A 14654-nucleotide genomic window follows, 5' to 3' on the forward strand; every position below is an offset into this window, starting at 1 on the left:
CAACCTTGGGCAAGTTTATTTTAACCTCCCTGAACTTCAGTTGTCTGTCTTTAAAACATAGACTTTGTTCATTCAATAGCTTTTAGGAACTGCCTTACAGTCTCTACTTCTCACCCCTTTCCTTCAAGCTAAGAGACACATTAAACAAGTGATTACACATTTCATTACAATTGAATTAATATGTATAATTAGTAATGTAGGGACAAATTGGGGGTAGGAATGTAGGATGAAGAGGAGAGTGACTTGGCCTAGCTGGGAGTCAGTGACTTTCTTGAGGCAGAAATATCTGAGTGGAGCCTAGAGTTGTTGGGGTGGAGAAGCACGTGACAGGAAGGAATGTTGGCAAAGGCCTAAGGCAAACAGAGCTGCATGCACTTGATGATGCAGTTATGCAAGGCAGGGGCCAGGTTAACAGAGCCTTGTCTGCTATACTAAGGCTTTTATTCTTTGTCTTAGGCGCAATGGGAAGACAAAGAAGGGGAAAAGGCAAGTGCCAAAATAAGATACATGTTTTAGAAACTTACTCTGGCTGCACTGTGGAGTATGGATCTGAGAAACAAACATGGATGTGGGGAGACCTGCAGTAGTGCAGGTGAGAGGCCAACAGGGTGTGGGTAAATGAAGAAGGACATTAGGAACACAATTTAGAAGACACTGTAGTAAGATAGGTAAGGAAAATCAGATCATGAACACTGTGTGCTTGCAGAGCTCTAAGTACTGTGCCTTTGTATTCTACTATGTAATTCTTAAACCAACTGTAAAACTTAGGAATTTTTGGTACAGTAGTCCTTTTTATAAACTCTCATTTCCATAATTTCAGTTGCCCATGAGTAGTCAATGGTAGACCTAGTGTTTTACAAGGAAAATTCTAACAATAATTTGTAAGTCCTAAATTGTGCGCAGCTATTCCTTATAGCATACTGAAATCTTGCGTTGTCCTATTCAGCATGTAAAGCATCTTTACCTAGGTGATCTGATACCTATCCATCTCCTTTTCTTGGTTATCAAATGGACTCCTTCTGTGTGCTTGCTGAAGCCACCCTTATGAAATAGCTATGTTAATACTACACCAAAGTGCCCACACCATCCATCTCATTTCACATCACACTGTCACATCATCCTAAGAAAGATGATTGTGCTACAATAAGTTGTTTTGCGAGAGTCCATATCCATGTTAGTCTTATTCTGATGTAGAATCATTGTATATGACTACTGTTGTTAATCTCTTCTGTGTCTTATCATGGGTCTGTATGTATAGGAAAAAGTCAGTTATGACGTTTTCAGTACTAACCACAGTTTTAGGCACCTACTAGGATTCTTAGGATATTTCCCTTGCAGATAAGGGGGCAATGCTGTGTACAAATTAGGAAATTTGAAGACTACCAAGTTCATGGTACAGACCTAGCTAACTTAAAGCTCACACCCTTAGCCACCAGACGGATGTGTGGATATAAGGCAAGTTGAAAAGGGAGGAGTTGAGAAATACCAACAGTGACTTTAGGCTTCCATCTTCTTGGTTTTAACGAATTGTGGTATTATTCACAAAAACAGGAAACACAGGGCCAAGCCTTTCTTTAAGTAGAAGAGTGTTTATTTAGTTGATATATTAATAAGAAAACATTTTATGATCTTACTCAGATCATCCTCTATCACAGTAACCAAGCATGATATGCATAACTTAAACAAAACCAGACAATATTTAATTCCACCTCTATTCCACAAATGGTTGTCTGTATTACTGTTATCTCATTCTAGATTCTAATCTGTTCCCACTGGTCCTTCTGCCTAACCTATAATCCAAACATGGTATGAGCCGAGTAACTGTTCACAAAAGAAACGTAGGTGTACGGGAATACAATAGTGTATCATACTTCAACAGAGATTCTCATTCATCTGGTCCCAAACATGTCTTCTGTTAGATTTTATTTCTAATACTTAAAATGTAAGATTTTTAATCTTGTATTCTTCATTCTTTACATTGTTTAGACATTAAGGAAGATTCTTTCATGAAGAAGATGCAATAGTTATTTGAAACAAGGATATAGATCCTAAACATCTATGCATATATGTATTTTTACTTCAGAAACCTAACAAGTATGGTGACACACGCCTCTACTGATACTTAGAGACAGGAGAGTGTTAGTTAGAATTGAGCCTGGGTAAGCGAGAAGACCTTATCTGAAAAGTCAAGTCATTAAATAAAGCCAGCCTTATTTTATTATAGAGTGAATGATAAGTACTTGGTGGATGAGTTTATCTGAATATATTCATTGGAACCTATTTCTGTTTGCTATTGATTATCAGCAAAATATTAGTCAATTTAGGAACTCCTTTGATCCAGTATAAAGTTGAGCTATATGTAAGGAGTCTACAACTGTCTCTGAAAAGATCACCCTTTCTAGTTCCTAGTATCTATGTTCCTACTCAGCCATTTGCTTTGTTTAAAATCATCAGGTATCATCAGTTTCTATGGAAAATCCTACTGAAGTATTTGAAGATGGGGAAAATCCACCAAGTAGTCGATCATCAGAAAGTGGTTTCACTGAGTTTATACAGTATCAAGCAGAACGGACTGATGACCTTGACAGAGAGCTGAACGGGCAGGGGACAGCCACCATCCCAATTGGCAGCACATCTTCAGAGACAGAAACAGCATCCACAGTGGGTTCTGAAGAAACCGTCATCCAGCCACCTTCCACCCTCACTCAGGGGGCAGCAGGCCGAACGGGGAAGGCAGTACAGAAGACTGCAATGCAATGCTGCTTGGAGTATGTCCAGCAGTTTCTTTCCAGACTCATCCACCTCTACATCCTTCACAGTGACTCCTTTCCTCAAGCTTCGGCTGCAGACCATCAGAGCGATCTCAGTCGAATACAAAGAGACACTTCAAAATGGGACAGGGATTCCCAAGGGGATGCAAAAGAAAGAAACATACACACACCAAAAACATCCAAAGAATACCTTTCTGCCTTCCTTGCTGCCTGTCAGCTCTTCTTAGAGTGCTCAAGTTTCCCAGTCTACATTGCAGAGGGAAACCATACATCAGAGTCACATTCTGAGAAACCTGACACTGGTAGTTTTCTCTGCTATTTATATTTCAGTATTTTATGCAGCATGTGTGTGTGTCTGTGTGTGCTGTTTATGAAGTTCAGTATTTTATGCAGTGTCTGTCTGTCTGTCTGTCTGTCTGTCTGTCTGTTTCTCCTTCCACTATTTAGGTTCCAGAGATTGTACTTAGATTTTCAGGCTTAGTGGCAAGTGCCTTTCCTCAGTGAGCCATTTCTCCAACCTGAATGAAGTAGCCATGGAAAGTTGCTGTTAGAGGATTACATGATTTGCATGGCTTTCACATTTTGGCAAGAAAGTTAGAAGCTAAAAGTGAAAGTTTTGGAGAAACAATATAACATTCATTTCACTACCTTCCTCTCTTATGTTACAGTTACATGTGTTTCCTTTAATTTTTACATATGCAAGCTTAGGACAGTAAGCCTTAGATAATATTTGTTGATAAAGTGCTTCTAAAGTTAGGAACATAGATTGTATTACTTGGCACATGAAAGTATATATCTTTAAAAGGTAGCTTATTTTTTTAAGTTCTACCTAATTTAGACACCATGTTTTTAACAGATCAAGGCCTAGAGTTATTTGTCCTTTTGAAATTAACTTAAAGCTACAGAACTGTTTACTGCTGTCTTTCGTTTCAGACTGTGAGCATGCCCACCCTCCACAGTGGCTCCAGACTCTGATGAGTGCTTGCAGCCAAGCAAGTGATTTCAGTGTACAGAGTGTTGCTGTGTCTCTAGTCATGGACCTGGTGGGCCTGACTCAGTCTGTTGCCATGGTCACTGGAGAAAACATCAACAGCATGGAGCCTGCACAACCCTTAAGTCCAAACCAAGGAAGAGTGGCTGTGGTTATTAGACCTCCCCTCACACAGGGCAATCTGAGGTATATAGCTGAGAAGACTGAATTTTTCAAGGTAAATGCCAAGAAGTCCAGATTATACATGACTAAGATAATGCTTACATGCATGATGCTTGACCTGGGGCACTAACATAAGGGAGGGAAGAGTTTCAACTAAAGAAGAGAGCTCACTTATACAGTAGATATTTCCAGCATAAGTGGATGTGATCTTTTTTTTTTTTTTAATAAAGCAAATCCGTCTTTTCCTGAAACTCTGTGACAAGTTCTGAGTTTGTGTTTTTTGATTTCCTTTGGTATACTATGTCCTTCAAGAACAATAATGCACAGTCTTATTTACCACAGCGGTGTGGGTGATTTCTTTATAGACGGCATCAAAGTAGCTTTAGCTCACTGCCTCTTACAGCTGGATTCTGTGTGCACTCAGGAGTTAGTTTCTAAACCCAATTTCAAGTCATTACACCTACCTGGTACTTCCTCCTCCTAGACTGGAGTCTGTTCTATAGTATTATGGTAAGCCCTGAAGACGCTTGCCTTCTCATCAATGGCATAGAGGAAAGATTATGATAGCACGTGGAGCTCTAAGTCTGACTTCACAGAAGTCCATGGGCTTGGGATGTAGCTGAGTGGTAACACATTTGCCCGGCATACATGAGGCTGTGTTGCAATTCTCAGCACTGCAGAAGAGAGAGAAAACACCCATAAATAGTTAGGATATTTGAACTATGAATTATATTTTAGTCTATAATATACATTTATAAAAATTGAATTTGATATGAGAATGTGGCATATTGATTTGGTATTAGCTTTATTAAACATCAGTAAAGTAATGGAAAAAGTTCTTCTCTATACTGTGCAGAAACTGCCTGTTAAATTTCTGACTTTAAAAGAAACATTAAAGGGGTATGAGCCTGCAGAGTCGCCTCGGTAGTCAAAAGCACCAAATGGTGTCCATAACTCTCTGTAACTCCAATTGCAAGGGATGCAACAAACAGTTCTGACGTTTATGGGCACCAAGCACACGTGTGGTACAGTTAAATATGTGCAAGCAAAACAGTCACACATGTAAAATAAGTCTAAAAGAAAAATGCTTTAAATATGTCATAAAGATTCTAAGGGTCCGGACAACCAGCAAGTGAACAGCTGTTTCCTTTTATAAACATTGTATAATGTAGACACCTTTGCATCCTTTTCTGTAGCATGTGGCCTTAACATTGTGGGACCAGCTGGGAGATGGAACTCCACAGCACCATCAGAAGAGTGTGGAGCTATTTTATCAATTACATAATTTGGTTCCTTCTTCTAGCATCTGTGAGGATGTTGTAAGTCAGCAGCTAACCCATAAAGATAAGGTAAGTCCTTCTCATCCTGCACATACATACGTGCATATGTCACAGATGTGCTCACATGCACACACACACACACACACACTCACACAGACACACACAGACACACACACACTCAGGCTCATAGTGCAAAAGATAAATTAAGGATCCTGTCTAGGAAAGTTGTTACACCTGGTCTGGCACCTGAAGAAGCATGTGGAGCATAATAGTAAATGAGAAGTCATGTTTGTTCTAAAAGTGTTCAAATTCTACCTACTTTTACCATAGTCTCTCAAAATTGTTCAGATATCAAATTTTAGATCGAATCTGTGTTTTATTTACATTATATCTAAATCTAGAAAAATGGCATACTTAAAATTCTTAACATATAACATTTCCTTTTTACTAATACTTATAAGTTCTGAGTAAAGATACCCATGAAAAAGTTCAAACAGTATTAACTTCTACATACTTTTGTTTTTGATATAAATACAAAGGTCTTGGAAAGCCATGTAGCAAGCCCACAGGTAAAGCAAGCACTCTTCTATCCCAGAAAGACTTCTTTCTCCAGATCCCATTATGATGGGGGAAGTCAGAGCAGGAACAGGAAGCAGAAGCCTGGAAGAGTGCTGCTGTCTAGCCTGCTCCTGCTGCTCACAGGCACAAGCTTAGCTAGCCAGTAAGCTTGCTTGCTTTTTTTTTTTTTTTTTTAGACAGGGTCTGTCTCTGTCTGTCTGTCTGTCTGTCTGTCTGTCTGTCTCTTGCCCTGGCTGGCCTGGAACTCACTGAGATCCACCAACTTCCACTTCCAGAGTGCTGAGATTACAAGTATACCCTACCACACCCAGCTTTAGCCAGCTTTCTTAGATAGCCCACAGTACTCAGTCTAGGGATGGTACCTCCCACAATGGGCTGGGCCCTCCTAGATCACTTATCAATCACGACAAGGCTCACAAACCAGTCTGACGTAGACATTCCTTACTGGAGGTTCTTCCCTGATGACTCAGGATTATCACAGTAAAAGCTAACCAGCAGAGGTGAGTGATCCATTAGGTTGAATATTCTGTCTATATGCAAATAATTTGTTTGATTCTACTTCTAAGTTATATAATATACTAAAAGCATATTTGCAGTATGTACTTGAGTGCTGTTCCCATTGAATATGGTACTTATAGACAGCTGTACTGGTTTTATTAAAATCACTTGATATCTTAGGTTGATAGGAGAATAATTTGCTCTCCGTGTCTCTCAGAAAGTAAGGATGGAAGCGCACGCAAGGTTCGCAGTTCTTTGGCACCTAACAAGGGACCTCCACGTAAATAAGTCATCTTTTGCACGCTCCTTTGACAGGTTGGTGTGCTTAATTTTCATATTTTATAGTCATCTGTCTTTATTTGTCTCTTAATTTTTGTCAAATTTGGCTAGAGCAATAGATGGGAAATTATTAGTTCTTTAGACAATCTAAGTTATATGAAAATACTTGATAGTGTCACCTAACCATCAGATTTTTATTTTTTTAAATTGGGCAATAGTTTATTTTTCTTTACAATTTAATAAATACTTCTTGATGACAGCACATGAGGAAAGGCTGCTTAGTAGTTCAGAAAGATCACAGCGGTGGTGTTTTCCTGACAATGTATAGTCTTCAGTAGTGAGTGGAATGACTTGTATGACGTCACTGTCAAACCAGCAAGACTGCATTTATGCACCCATCATTTTCAGGATTGTTGGTGACTTGGGCATACTTTCCCCAAATCACCTTGCCTCCTTGTGTCACAAGGCCCAGCTCGCTCACGTTCATTTCAATAACTGTACCTTTGGTGATGACACCCAAGGTTGTATATAATGGGGATGATGGATTCTTTCTCACACCAAGCATGGGCAAGCAAAAGGTACCTTTCAGCTCAGAGTGTGTAACATGGGCTTTTTGAAACATAGACCCATTGGCCTAATGAACCTTTCATATTTAGGTGGTTTTCATGCTAAACCATCACCAATAGAGCAGACTTTAGTAACCATTCTCTTCCATGCCCTGTTTTCTTTTTCCTGTTCGAATAACTTTCAATACTTCTGTTTCTCCTTGGACCTCCCATTTTCCTGCCTTTTTGTTTCCACTTAATCATGTTGAAAAGTACTTTTGCTCCCGTCTGCCCCTCTGTGCAGCAGGTAGGCAGGGACAGCTCCCTGTGGAGTCTTCTCGCCTTCCTTCTGCTTGGTGTTTCTCCTTTCATGCATCTTAGTAGTCTTTTCATCTGTATTTTCTCAGCATGGCACTGTCTATGGTAGAGCTTAGCCTTCAGGCCAATCACTTTCTTTTGCCTTCTTTGAACATTCATGGGCCTCCTGACCTTCTTTCTTTCTCTTTTTCTGATGGTAGTCCAAACGATATCCATATTGTTTGCGGTACAATTCAATATATTCATTTCGTGGCATGATGACAGCTGCAGAACAGCCGTCCACAACCTCCCAGGTTCCAAAAACCTCTTAATTTCTGGGTGTCACTGGCCCACGAGCCTGCTTCATTCACTCAGGCCAGAACAGGAAAAGCCAGATTTTTATTTCTTTCCTTTCATTCTCTGAACCACATCAAGTCCCTATCATGTGCCAAGCACCATTGTATTGTGACAGGGATACAGCAGCACATCAGCCTTTTTTAGTCTAGATTCACACCGTTGAAATATTGGTCATTCTCAAATTCCTGCCTTAACTGAAAACACTGGCAAATGCCTCCCATGATTTCAAAAAGATCTAGTCTCCCAAGATGATTGTGCATATCCAGATTAAAAGCAAATGGAGTTACTCATACTTTAGGTGTTAGGTTTGTATGGATTCCAGACCACATTCATACAGTATCAGAAGAGAGCAGTCTTACCGTCAGGTCTTTAGAAGTGACAGAAATCTAACTGTGATTGCAACCTAACATTGGATAAACCAGTATTTTTCAGCCGACAGCACTATCTTCAAAGGAGCCAGCTGTTCAGCTATAATGAACTAGGCCTTGGGCCAAAGAACTTTACAAAGAAGTTTCTAACTAAACAACCACCTGTCAAAATCTGACAGACAAATCAGTTGAGGTCCATTAAAGTTAGCTTGCTCACCCAAGTCTCCAGAGGAGGTTTGCGTCTTGGGTGTTCTGATTTCAAACTATATCCCAGACCTTTTTTTTTTTTTTTTTTTTTTTTTTTGGGTTCTTTTTTTCGGAGCTAGGGACCGAACCCAGGGCCTTGCGCTTCCTAGGTAAGCGCTCTACCACTGAGCTAAATCCCCAGCCCCTATCCCAGACCTTTTATAGAGTGTCATTTATTAAATGCATTCTTTTGTCTCCTGTAGAGAATCGAGAGCAGAGTAGGCCATCATGAAAACAGCATTGGATTGCAGAAACTTTAGAGTCAGTGAAATTTGTTACTAAGCAAAACTAAGTAAAATTTATGTTGTAAAAGTAATATATACTTCAAGTATTTTTAAATGTATATAAAAAGAGAGAAATATTTTATTAACTATCAAAAATTAACTATAGAAAAAATCACATAATTAAAAGTGTCTTATTCTGTGTTTTAATTTCTGGTATTTATTTTAGGTCACTGTTCATCATGTTAGATAGCCTTACTAGTCTAGATGGTTCTACAAGCTCTGTGGGACAAGCCTGGCTGAACCAGGTGCTACAAAGGCATGACATTGCAAGAGTGCTGGAACCTTTGTTACTGCTCCTGCTTCATCCAAAAACTCAGAGGGTTTCAGTGCAGCGTGTGCAAGCAGAACGTTACTGGAGTAAGACTTCCTGTTATCCAGGAGAGGAAAATGACAAGCATTTCATGCAAAATTTTACCTGCAACAATGGTAAATGTAACAAAGTATAATACCTCAATTAGACATAAATTATTCAAATAAGTGAAATGTGACCGTAACAGTACAAGAGAATCATGTCTGGCATTTATTTCCCATGTCTTATTTCCTCCCTTCTGCATCTGTGAGAATCCCATCCAGCTAGGTCAATATAGGCTTCCTCAGCATCTATCTTTGAGCTCTCATGGGTCTTTAATAAATTCACTTTCTCAGAGGAGGAATCAACTGTGTTTGTAGTATTTCTTTGGAAATACTTTTGAATTTATGTTTGTAGTCCTGAAAAGGCTCAGTAGATAATTTATGGAGAGGCTTGTAATGTTCACTTTATACATGGTAAGTTCCTCATGTATAAGGTAGAGTAATACCTACCTTTCAAAGTTTCATTTTTTAGCTGTAGTCATGATTAATTCAATGACTAGTATATCTTGTTTGCTCTTTATTGTTGATGCTATGAAGTCAATGCATAGAGGAAAGTTCCCCCATGAAACCCTAGCTCATAATTTAGTGCCCTAAAGACACTTGTGTATCTTATCTTATCTCTATTTCTTGACAAATCAACATGTGAGGTCAGCTTACTTTACTAATCATGTTGTTGATGTTCCACAGGCTGTAACTTTAATTTCCATAGCTGATAAGTGTGGAAGTTGCAAGTTATGCTTCTGTCCCATTTCTAGTGCGTTTCTGCTGAGTGCTGAGTTCTCTATGTAGCTTTTATTCTGCTTCCTGTGCATGTTCTAAGAACTTACACCATCCCGCTTATTGCCAGAGCATTGAGATGATCCATGCCTGCCATTTCTTAACTGTTGCTAAGTTCTCATTTTTCCTCTGAGATCTGTGTCAGGCTTTGCCCGAGGTGCTAGGCCTCTATAGCATTTAGCTTTATTATGCATACAGCCAAAGCTTTAAATACCTTTTCTGAAGCATAGCATAGTCCTGCCCTACATGGTATGAAATGAAGGAAGGTGTTGTGGTCTTTTTCCCATTTTAAAGTTCTCTTGGTTTCTGATCTGACATATGATAGATACATAGTTCATAAGTATTTGTTGAATTTTACTAAAATCAGGGACATTTTGATACTTTAAGCTTTAATTTAAAATTTTAGACTAGTATAAGTAAAGGGGAATAACCTATAAGAAGAAAAAAGTAATTTTAACCTGTGATTTTAAATAATATCTTCTTTTAGAGAAAAAAGGCAATTTTTTTTTTTATGTTCTGTCTGTTAGAGTGATTCTGTCATTAAGCTATAAAGTCTGATAGTCATCTGGGTGATCATCCTACTTAGACGTTCTAAGATAATAAACTATAATTGTAACCATAGAATGTAAATACATGATGAAAACAGTAATTCCCGTGTTTGAATTGGTGTACTTGGTGTATTTCAGACATCTAAATCCCTTTTGTGTTTTCCTCCTTTACTATCTGTCATATACCAGTAAGCCAAGTGCACCTCATTGCATCCAAAGGAAGCGGAGAAAAGCCTCTCACTATGGATGAAATAGAGAACTTCAGCCTCACGGTTAACCCGTTGAGTGACAGGCTTTCCCTCCTGAGCACCAGCAGCGAGACCATTCCAATGGTTGTGTCCGACTTTGACCTGCCTGATCAGCAGATGGAAATCCTCCAGAGCTCTGACTCTGGATGCTCACAGTCTTCTGCCGGAGACAACTTTAGTTACGAAGTTGATCCTGAAAATGTGAGTGCTCATGAAGATTCTCACTTGGCAAAGGCAAGCTCCCCAGATGATGATGTTCAACAAGTTGTCTTTGACCTGATCTGTAAAGTTGTGAGTGGCCTGGAAGCAGAGTCTGCGTCAGTTACATCTGAATTAGAAATAGAATCTCTGCCCCCGAAGAGTAGTGATTTCGATCTAGGTAAAGAAGCAACCAAAACTGAAGACCAGGCCCCCCAACACAGTCAGCATGTTTTGCTGAGTGATGACAGCCCTCGGTTTCTGTCTGTGTCTACAGAGGAAGGCTGTGAGTGCCTGGCCAATGGGATCTCCAGAAATAGCTCCTCACCTTGTATTTCAGGAACAGCACAGACTCTGACTGATTCTTCTGTTTCCTCAGAAACCAAATCTAGACAAAGGAGTCACAGTAGTATTCAATTTAGCTTCAAAGAAAAATTATCAGAAAAAATCTCAGAGAAAGAAACAATTGTTAAGGAATCAGGTAAACAACCAGGTGCAAAACCCAAAGTAAAACTTGCCAGAAAAAAGGATGAGGACAAGAAAAAAGCTGCGAGCGAGAAACTGAAGCAAACAAATGTCTTCTTCAGTGACGGCCTGGACTTAGAGAACTGGTACAGCTGTGGGGAGGGTGAAATTTCTGAAATTGAAAGTGACATGGGTTCTCCAGGATCAAGGAAATCTCCCAACTTCAACATCCACCCTCTCTATCAACATGTGCTCCTGTATCTGCAGTTGTATGATTCATCGAGGACTCTGTATGCTTTTTCTGCCATCAAGTCCATCTTGAAGAGTAACCCTGTTGCTTTTGTAAATGCCATTTCAACAACAAGTGTAAACAATGCATACACTCCTCAGCTGTCTCTGCTTCAGAACCTGTTGGCCAGACACCGGATCTCCGTTATGGGCAAAGACTTTTATAGTCACATTCCAGTGGATTCAAATCACAACTTCCGGAGTTCCATGTACATTGAAATTCTTATTTCCCTCTGCTTATACTACATGCGTAGCCATTACCCAACTCATGTCAAGGTCACTACCCAAGACTTAATAGGCAATCGAAACATGCAAATGATGAGTATAGAAATCTTGACTCTCCTCTTTACAGAGCTAGCAAAAGTCATAGAGAGCTCTGCAAAGGGGTTCCCTAGTTTTATCTCTGACATGCTGTCTAAATGCAAAGTTCAGAAAGTGATTCTTCATTGTTTGCTGTCATCTATCTTCAGTGTGCAAAAATGGCACAGTGAGAAAACAGCAGGTAAGAACATGGTTGCTGTGGAGGAAGGCTTCTCAGAAGACAGCCTCATCAATTTCTCAGAGGATGAATTTGATAATGGCAGCACACTCCAGTCACAGCTTCTGAGGGTGCTTCAGAGGCTAATTGTCCTGGAACACCGGGTGATGACTATTCCTGAGGAGAGTGAAGCAGGTTTTGATTTTGTTGTGTCTGACCTGGAACATGTCAGTCCCCATCAGCCCATGACTTCTCTTCAGTACTTGCATGCTCAGCCCATCACATGTCAAGGCATGTTCCTCTGTGCCGTGATCAGAGCTTTGCATCAGCACTGTGCATGCAAGATGCATCCACAGTGGATTGGCCTAATCACATCTACTCTGCCTTACATGGGAAAAGTTCTACAAAGAGTCGTGGTTTCTGTGACACTACAACTGTGCAGGAATTTGGATAATCTAATTCAGCAGTACAAATACGAAACAGGATTATCTGATAGTAGGTAATAATTGATTTTAGTTCGTTGTCAATTTGGACACTAATTCAGCAATACAAATACAAAACAGTTATCTGATAGATAAGGATTGGTTTTAACTTTGTTGTTAGTGACATGTTTCACATATATGACTCCTTAAATGTCAAATTTTGGATGAAACACAGGGCGTAGCCCTAGGTAGAGTGGGGTTTAGCTGCAGAAGTTGCTCAATTTGATCCCTTGCACCACTACAAAGAAATAAACCAAGCAAAATGAAATTGTCATTTTCAGTATGTTATAAATAGTATGTCATCTTTAAAGATAAGAAAGCTAAGCTCTAGTATTTTACTGAGAATCAATAAAAGATCTAGGATAGACATGAAGAGAAACTGGCCTTTTTTCTTTCAAGTATTCAAGTTAAATTAGGTGCTCTTTGGACTCAGCTGGCAAAAAGAAAGGTTTTCCCTGTCCTTGTCTAGTATCTTACCTAGACACAAATTAATTGTCAGCTTTAAATTTTAAAGTATTTTTGCCCATCTAATTTTGTTGTTTTCCTGGTTTGGTGGCAAATTTGGTATCTCAGCCATATTCAAAATTGATCTTTGAATAGCTAGGCAAATGTTTAGCAGATTGGTGTCTGGTTTCCCTCTAGGGAAAGCCTCACCTGTTGTGCCTGGCATTGTCTAGTAGAGGAAGGTCACAGTGGCTCTATTTGTTTACTTTATATATAGTTCTTTAGCCAAAAAGAACTCTAGTACAGCTAGACCAACTCACTTAGGGATTAGGACATAGTCAGTTCCTGCCATATTCCTTTATTACTATTCACATTTACTGAGTGCCTCCTGTGTGTCTGGCATGTGCCCATCATTTACCAGTGTTAAGGATGTTTTCATAGAACTTCTACGGTGTACATTTTTTTCAGGCCCCTGTGGGTGGCATCAATTATCCCACCAGATATGATCCTCACTCTTTTGGAAGGGATCACAGCTATTATCCATTACTGCTTGCTGGATCCGACTACCCAATACCATCAAGTAAGACTTCATAAATATTTGTAGTCTTTTTAGAGACCAGCTTCACTTAGTAAGACACTGTTTTTCCTCTGCTTAATAGCTTTTGGTCAATGTAGACCAGAAGCACTTGGTTGAAGCCCGCAGTGGGATCCTCTCAATCCTTCACATGATCATGTCCTCTGTGACCCTGCTTTGGAGCATACTGCACCAGGCCGATGCGTCTGAAAAGATGGGGCTTGCAGCATCTGCATCTGTTACCACAATCAATCTGGGAGCCACAAAGGTTAGACAGATCTCCGTGTGTGTAGAGCATAAGTGTCTATTTGAGGAATTTGTTCAAAATGTGTGGTTAACTTAATGTGTGTGACACTCCATAGATTAAGTAATAAACAGTTTTAAGGGATGCAAAACAGTAGTTCTTCAAGTAAATCTATACACTGTGAAACTGCCACAATCCAGTTTTCTCTCATTACAGAAAAATCCCTTGTGCCTGCTTGCACCTGCTCACTTTTCCCATCCCTAGGCCTAATCAACAACTAATCCATTTTCTTTCCATATGTATTTGATCTTTCTGGACATTTCATAAAAGTGAGTTAATATACTATTTGGGCTTCTGTGTCTAGTATCTTTCAGTTGATATGCTTTTGAAGTTCATTTTTACACGTTATAAATTTTTTCAACATTCAATACATTTTAAATTGACATGTTAGTACATGCTAACCTCCCCACCTCTACTCCCCAGGAAATAGTTCAGCTGTATGTGCAGATAACTTAAAATTTTATAATCAGGCCTGGTGTGATAGCGTATGCTAGTAATTCTTGGCTGACAATAAGAGAATCTATGTTTAAAGTCAGTCTAAGCTACCTGGCAAGTTTCAGGCTAGCCTGTGCTACATAGTAAAGCACTATCTCAAAAAAGGTTCATAATCTTTGACTTAGTAAACTAATTTATAAGTAAATTCTAAGGTAAAATTACATACAATGTGTATTACAGCATTAATGGCAAAGATATTCCTAATTTATAATTAAAATAGTACATCAATTTTTTTAACTAGATAAAACCTAATTTCAAGCTGGTTTTTCTAGTATTTAATCACAGTGATTGTCATTTTAGTGACAAATAATTTGGTCAGCTTTTTTGTTTACTTTTTAAAATTAA

At 39.2% G+C, this 14654-nt stretch overlaps 1 protein-coding gene across 14 annotated transcripts in view; it reads left to right on the forward strand.

The window, feature by feature from the left end:
* The window catches only part of Dop1a (DOP1 leucine zipper like protein A), a 102540-nt gene that overhangs the window by 57581 nt on the left and 30305 nt on the right, over window positions 1-14654 (forward strand). For 10 of the 14 annotated variants that reach the window (XM_087562236.1, XM_087562240.1, XM_087562243.1 and 7 more), the window contains 8 exon segments: window positions 2455-3073; window positions 3705-3979; window positions 5121-5273; window positions 6499-6596; window positions 8824-9083; window positions 10523-12509; window positions 13405-13516; window positions 13596-13778. In XM_087562236.1, the coding sequence (XP_087418362.1) occupies window positions 2455-3073; window positions 3705-3979; window positions 5121-5273; window positions 6499-6596; window positions 8824-9083; window positions 10523-12509; window positions 13405-13516; window positions 13596-13778 (3687 nt within the window). 14 annotated transcript variants of the gene reach the window in all.

Source organism: Rattus norvegicus, chromosome 8 (assembly GCF_021556685.1).
Source record: "Rattus norvegicus strain SHRSP/BbbUtx chromosome 8, alternate assembly SHRSP_T2T, whole genome shotgun sequence".
Taxonomy (NCBI): Eukaryota; Metazoa; Chordata; class Mammalia; order Rodentia; family Muridae; genus Rattus; species Rattus norvegicus.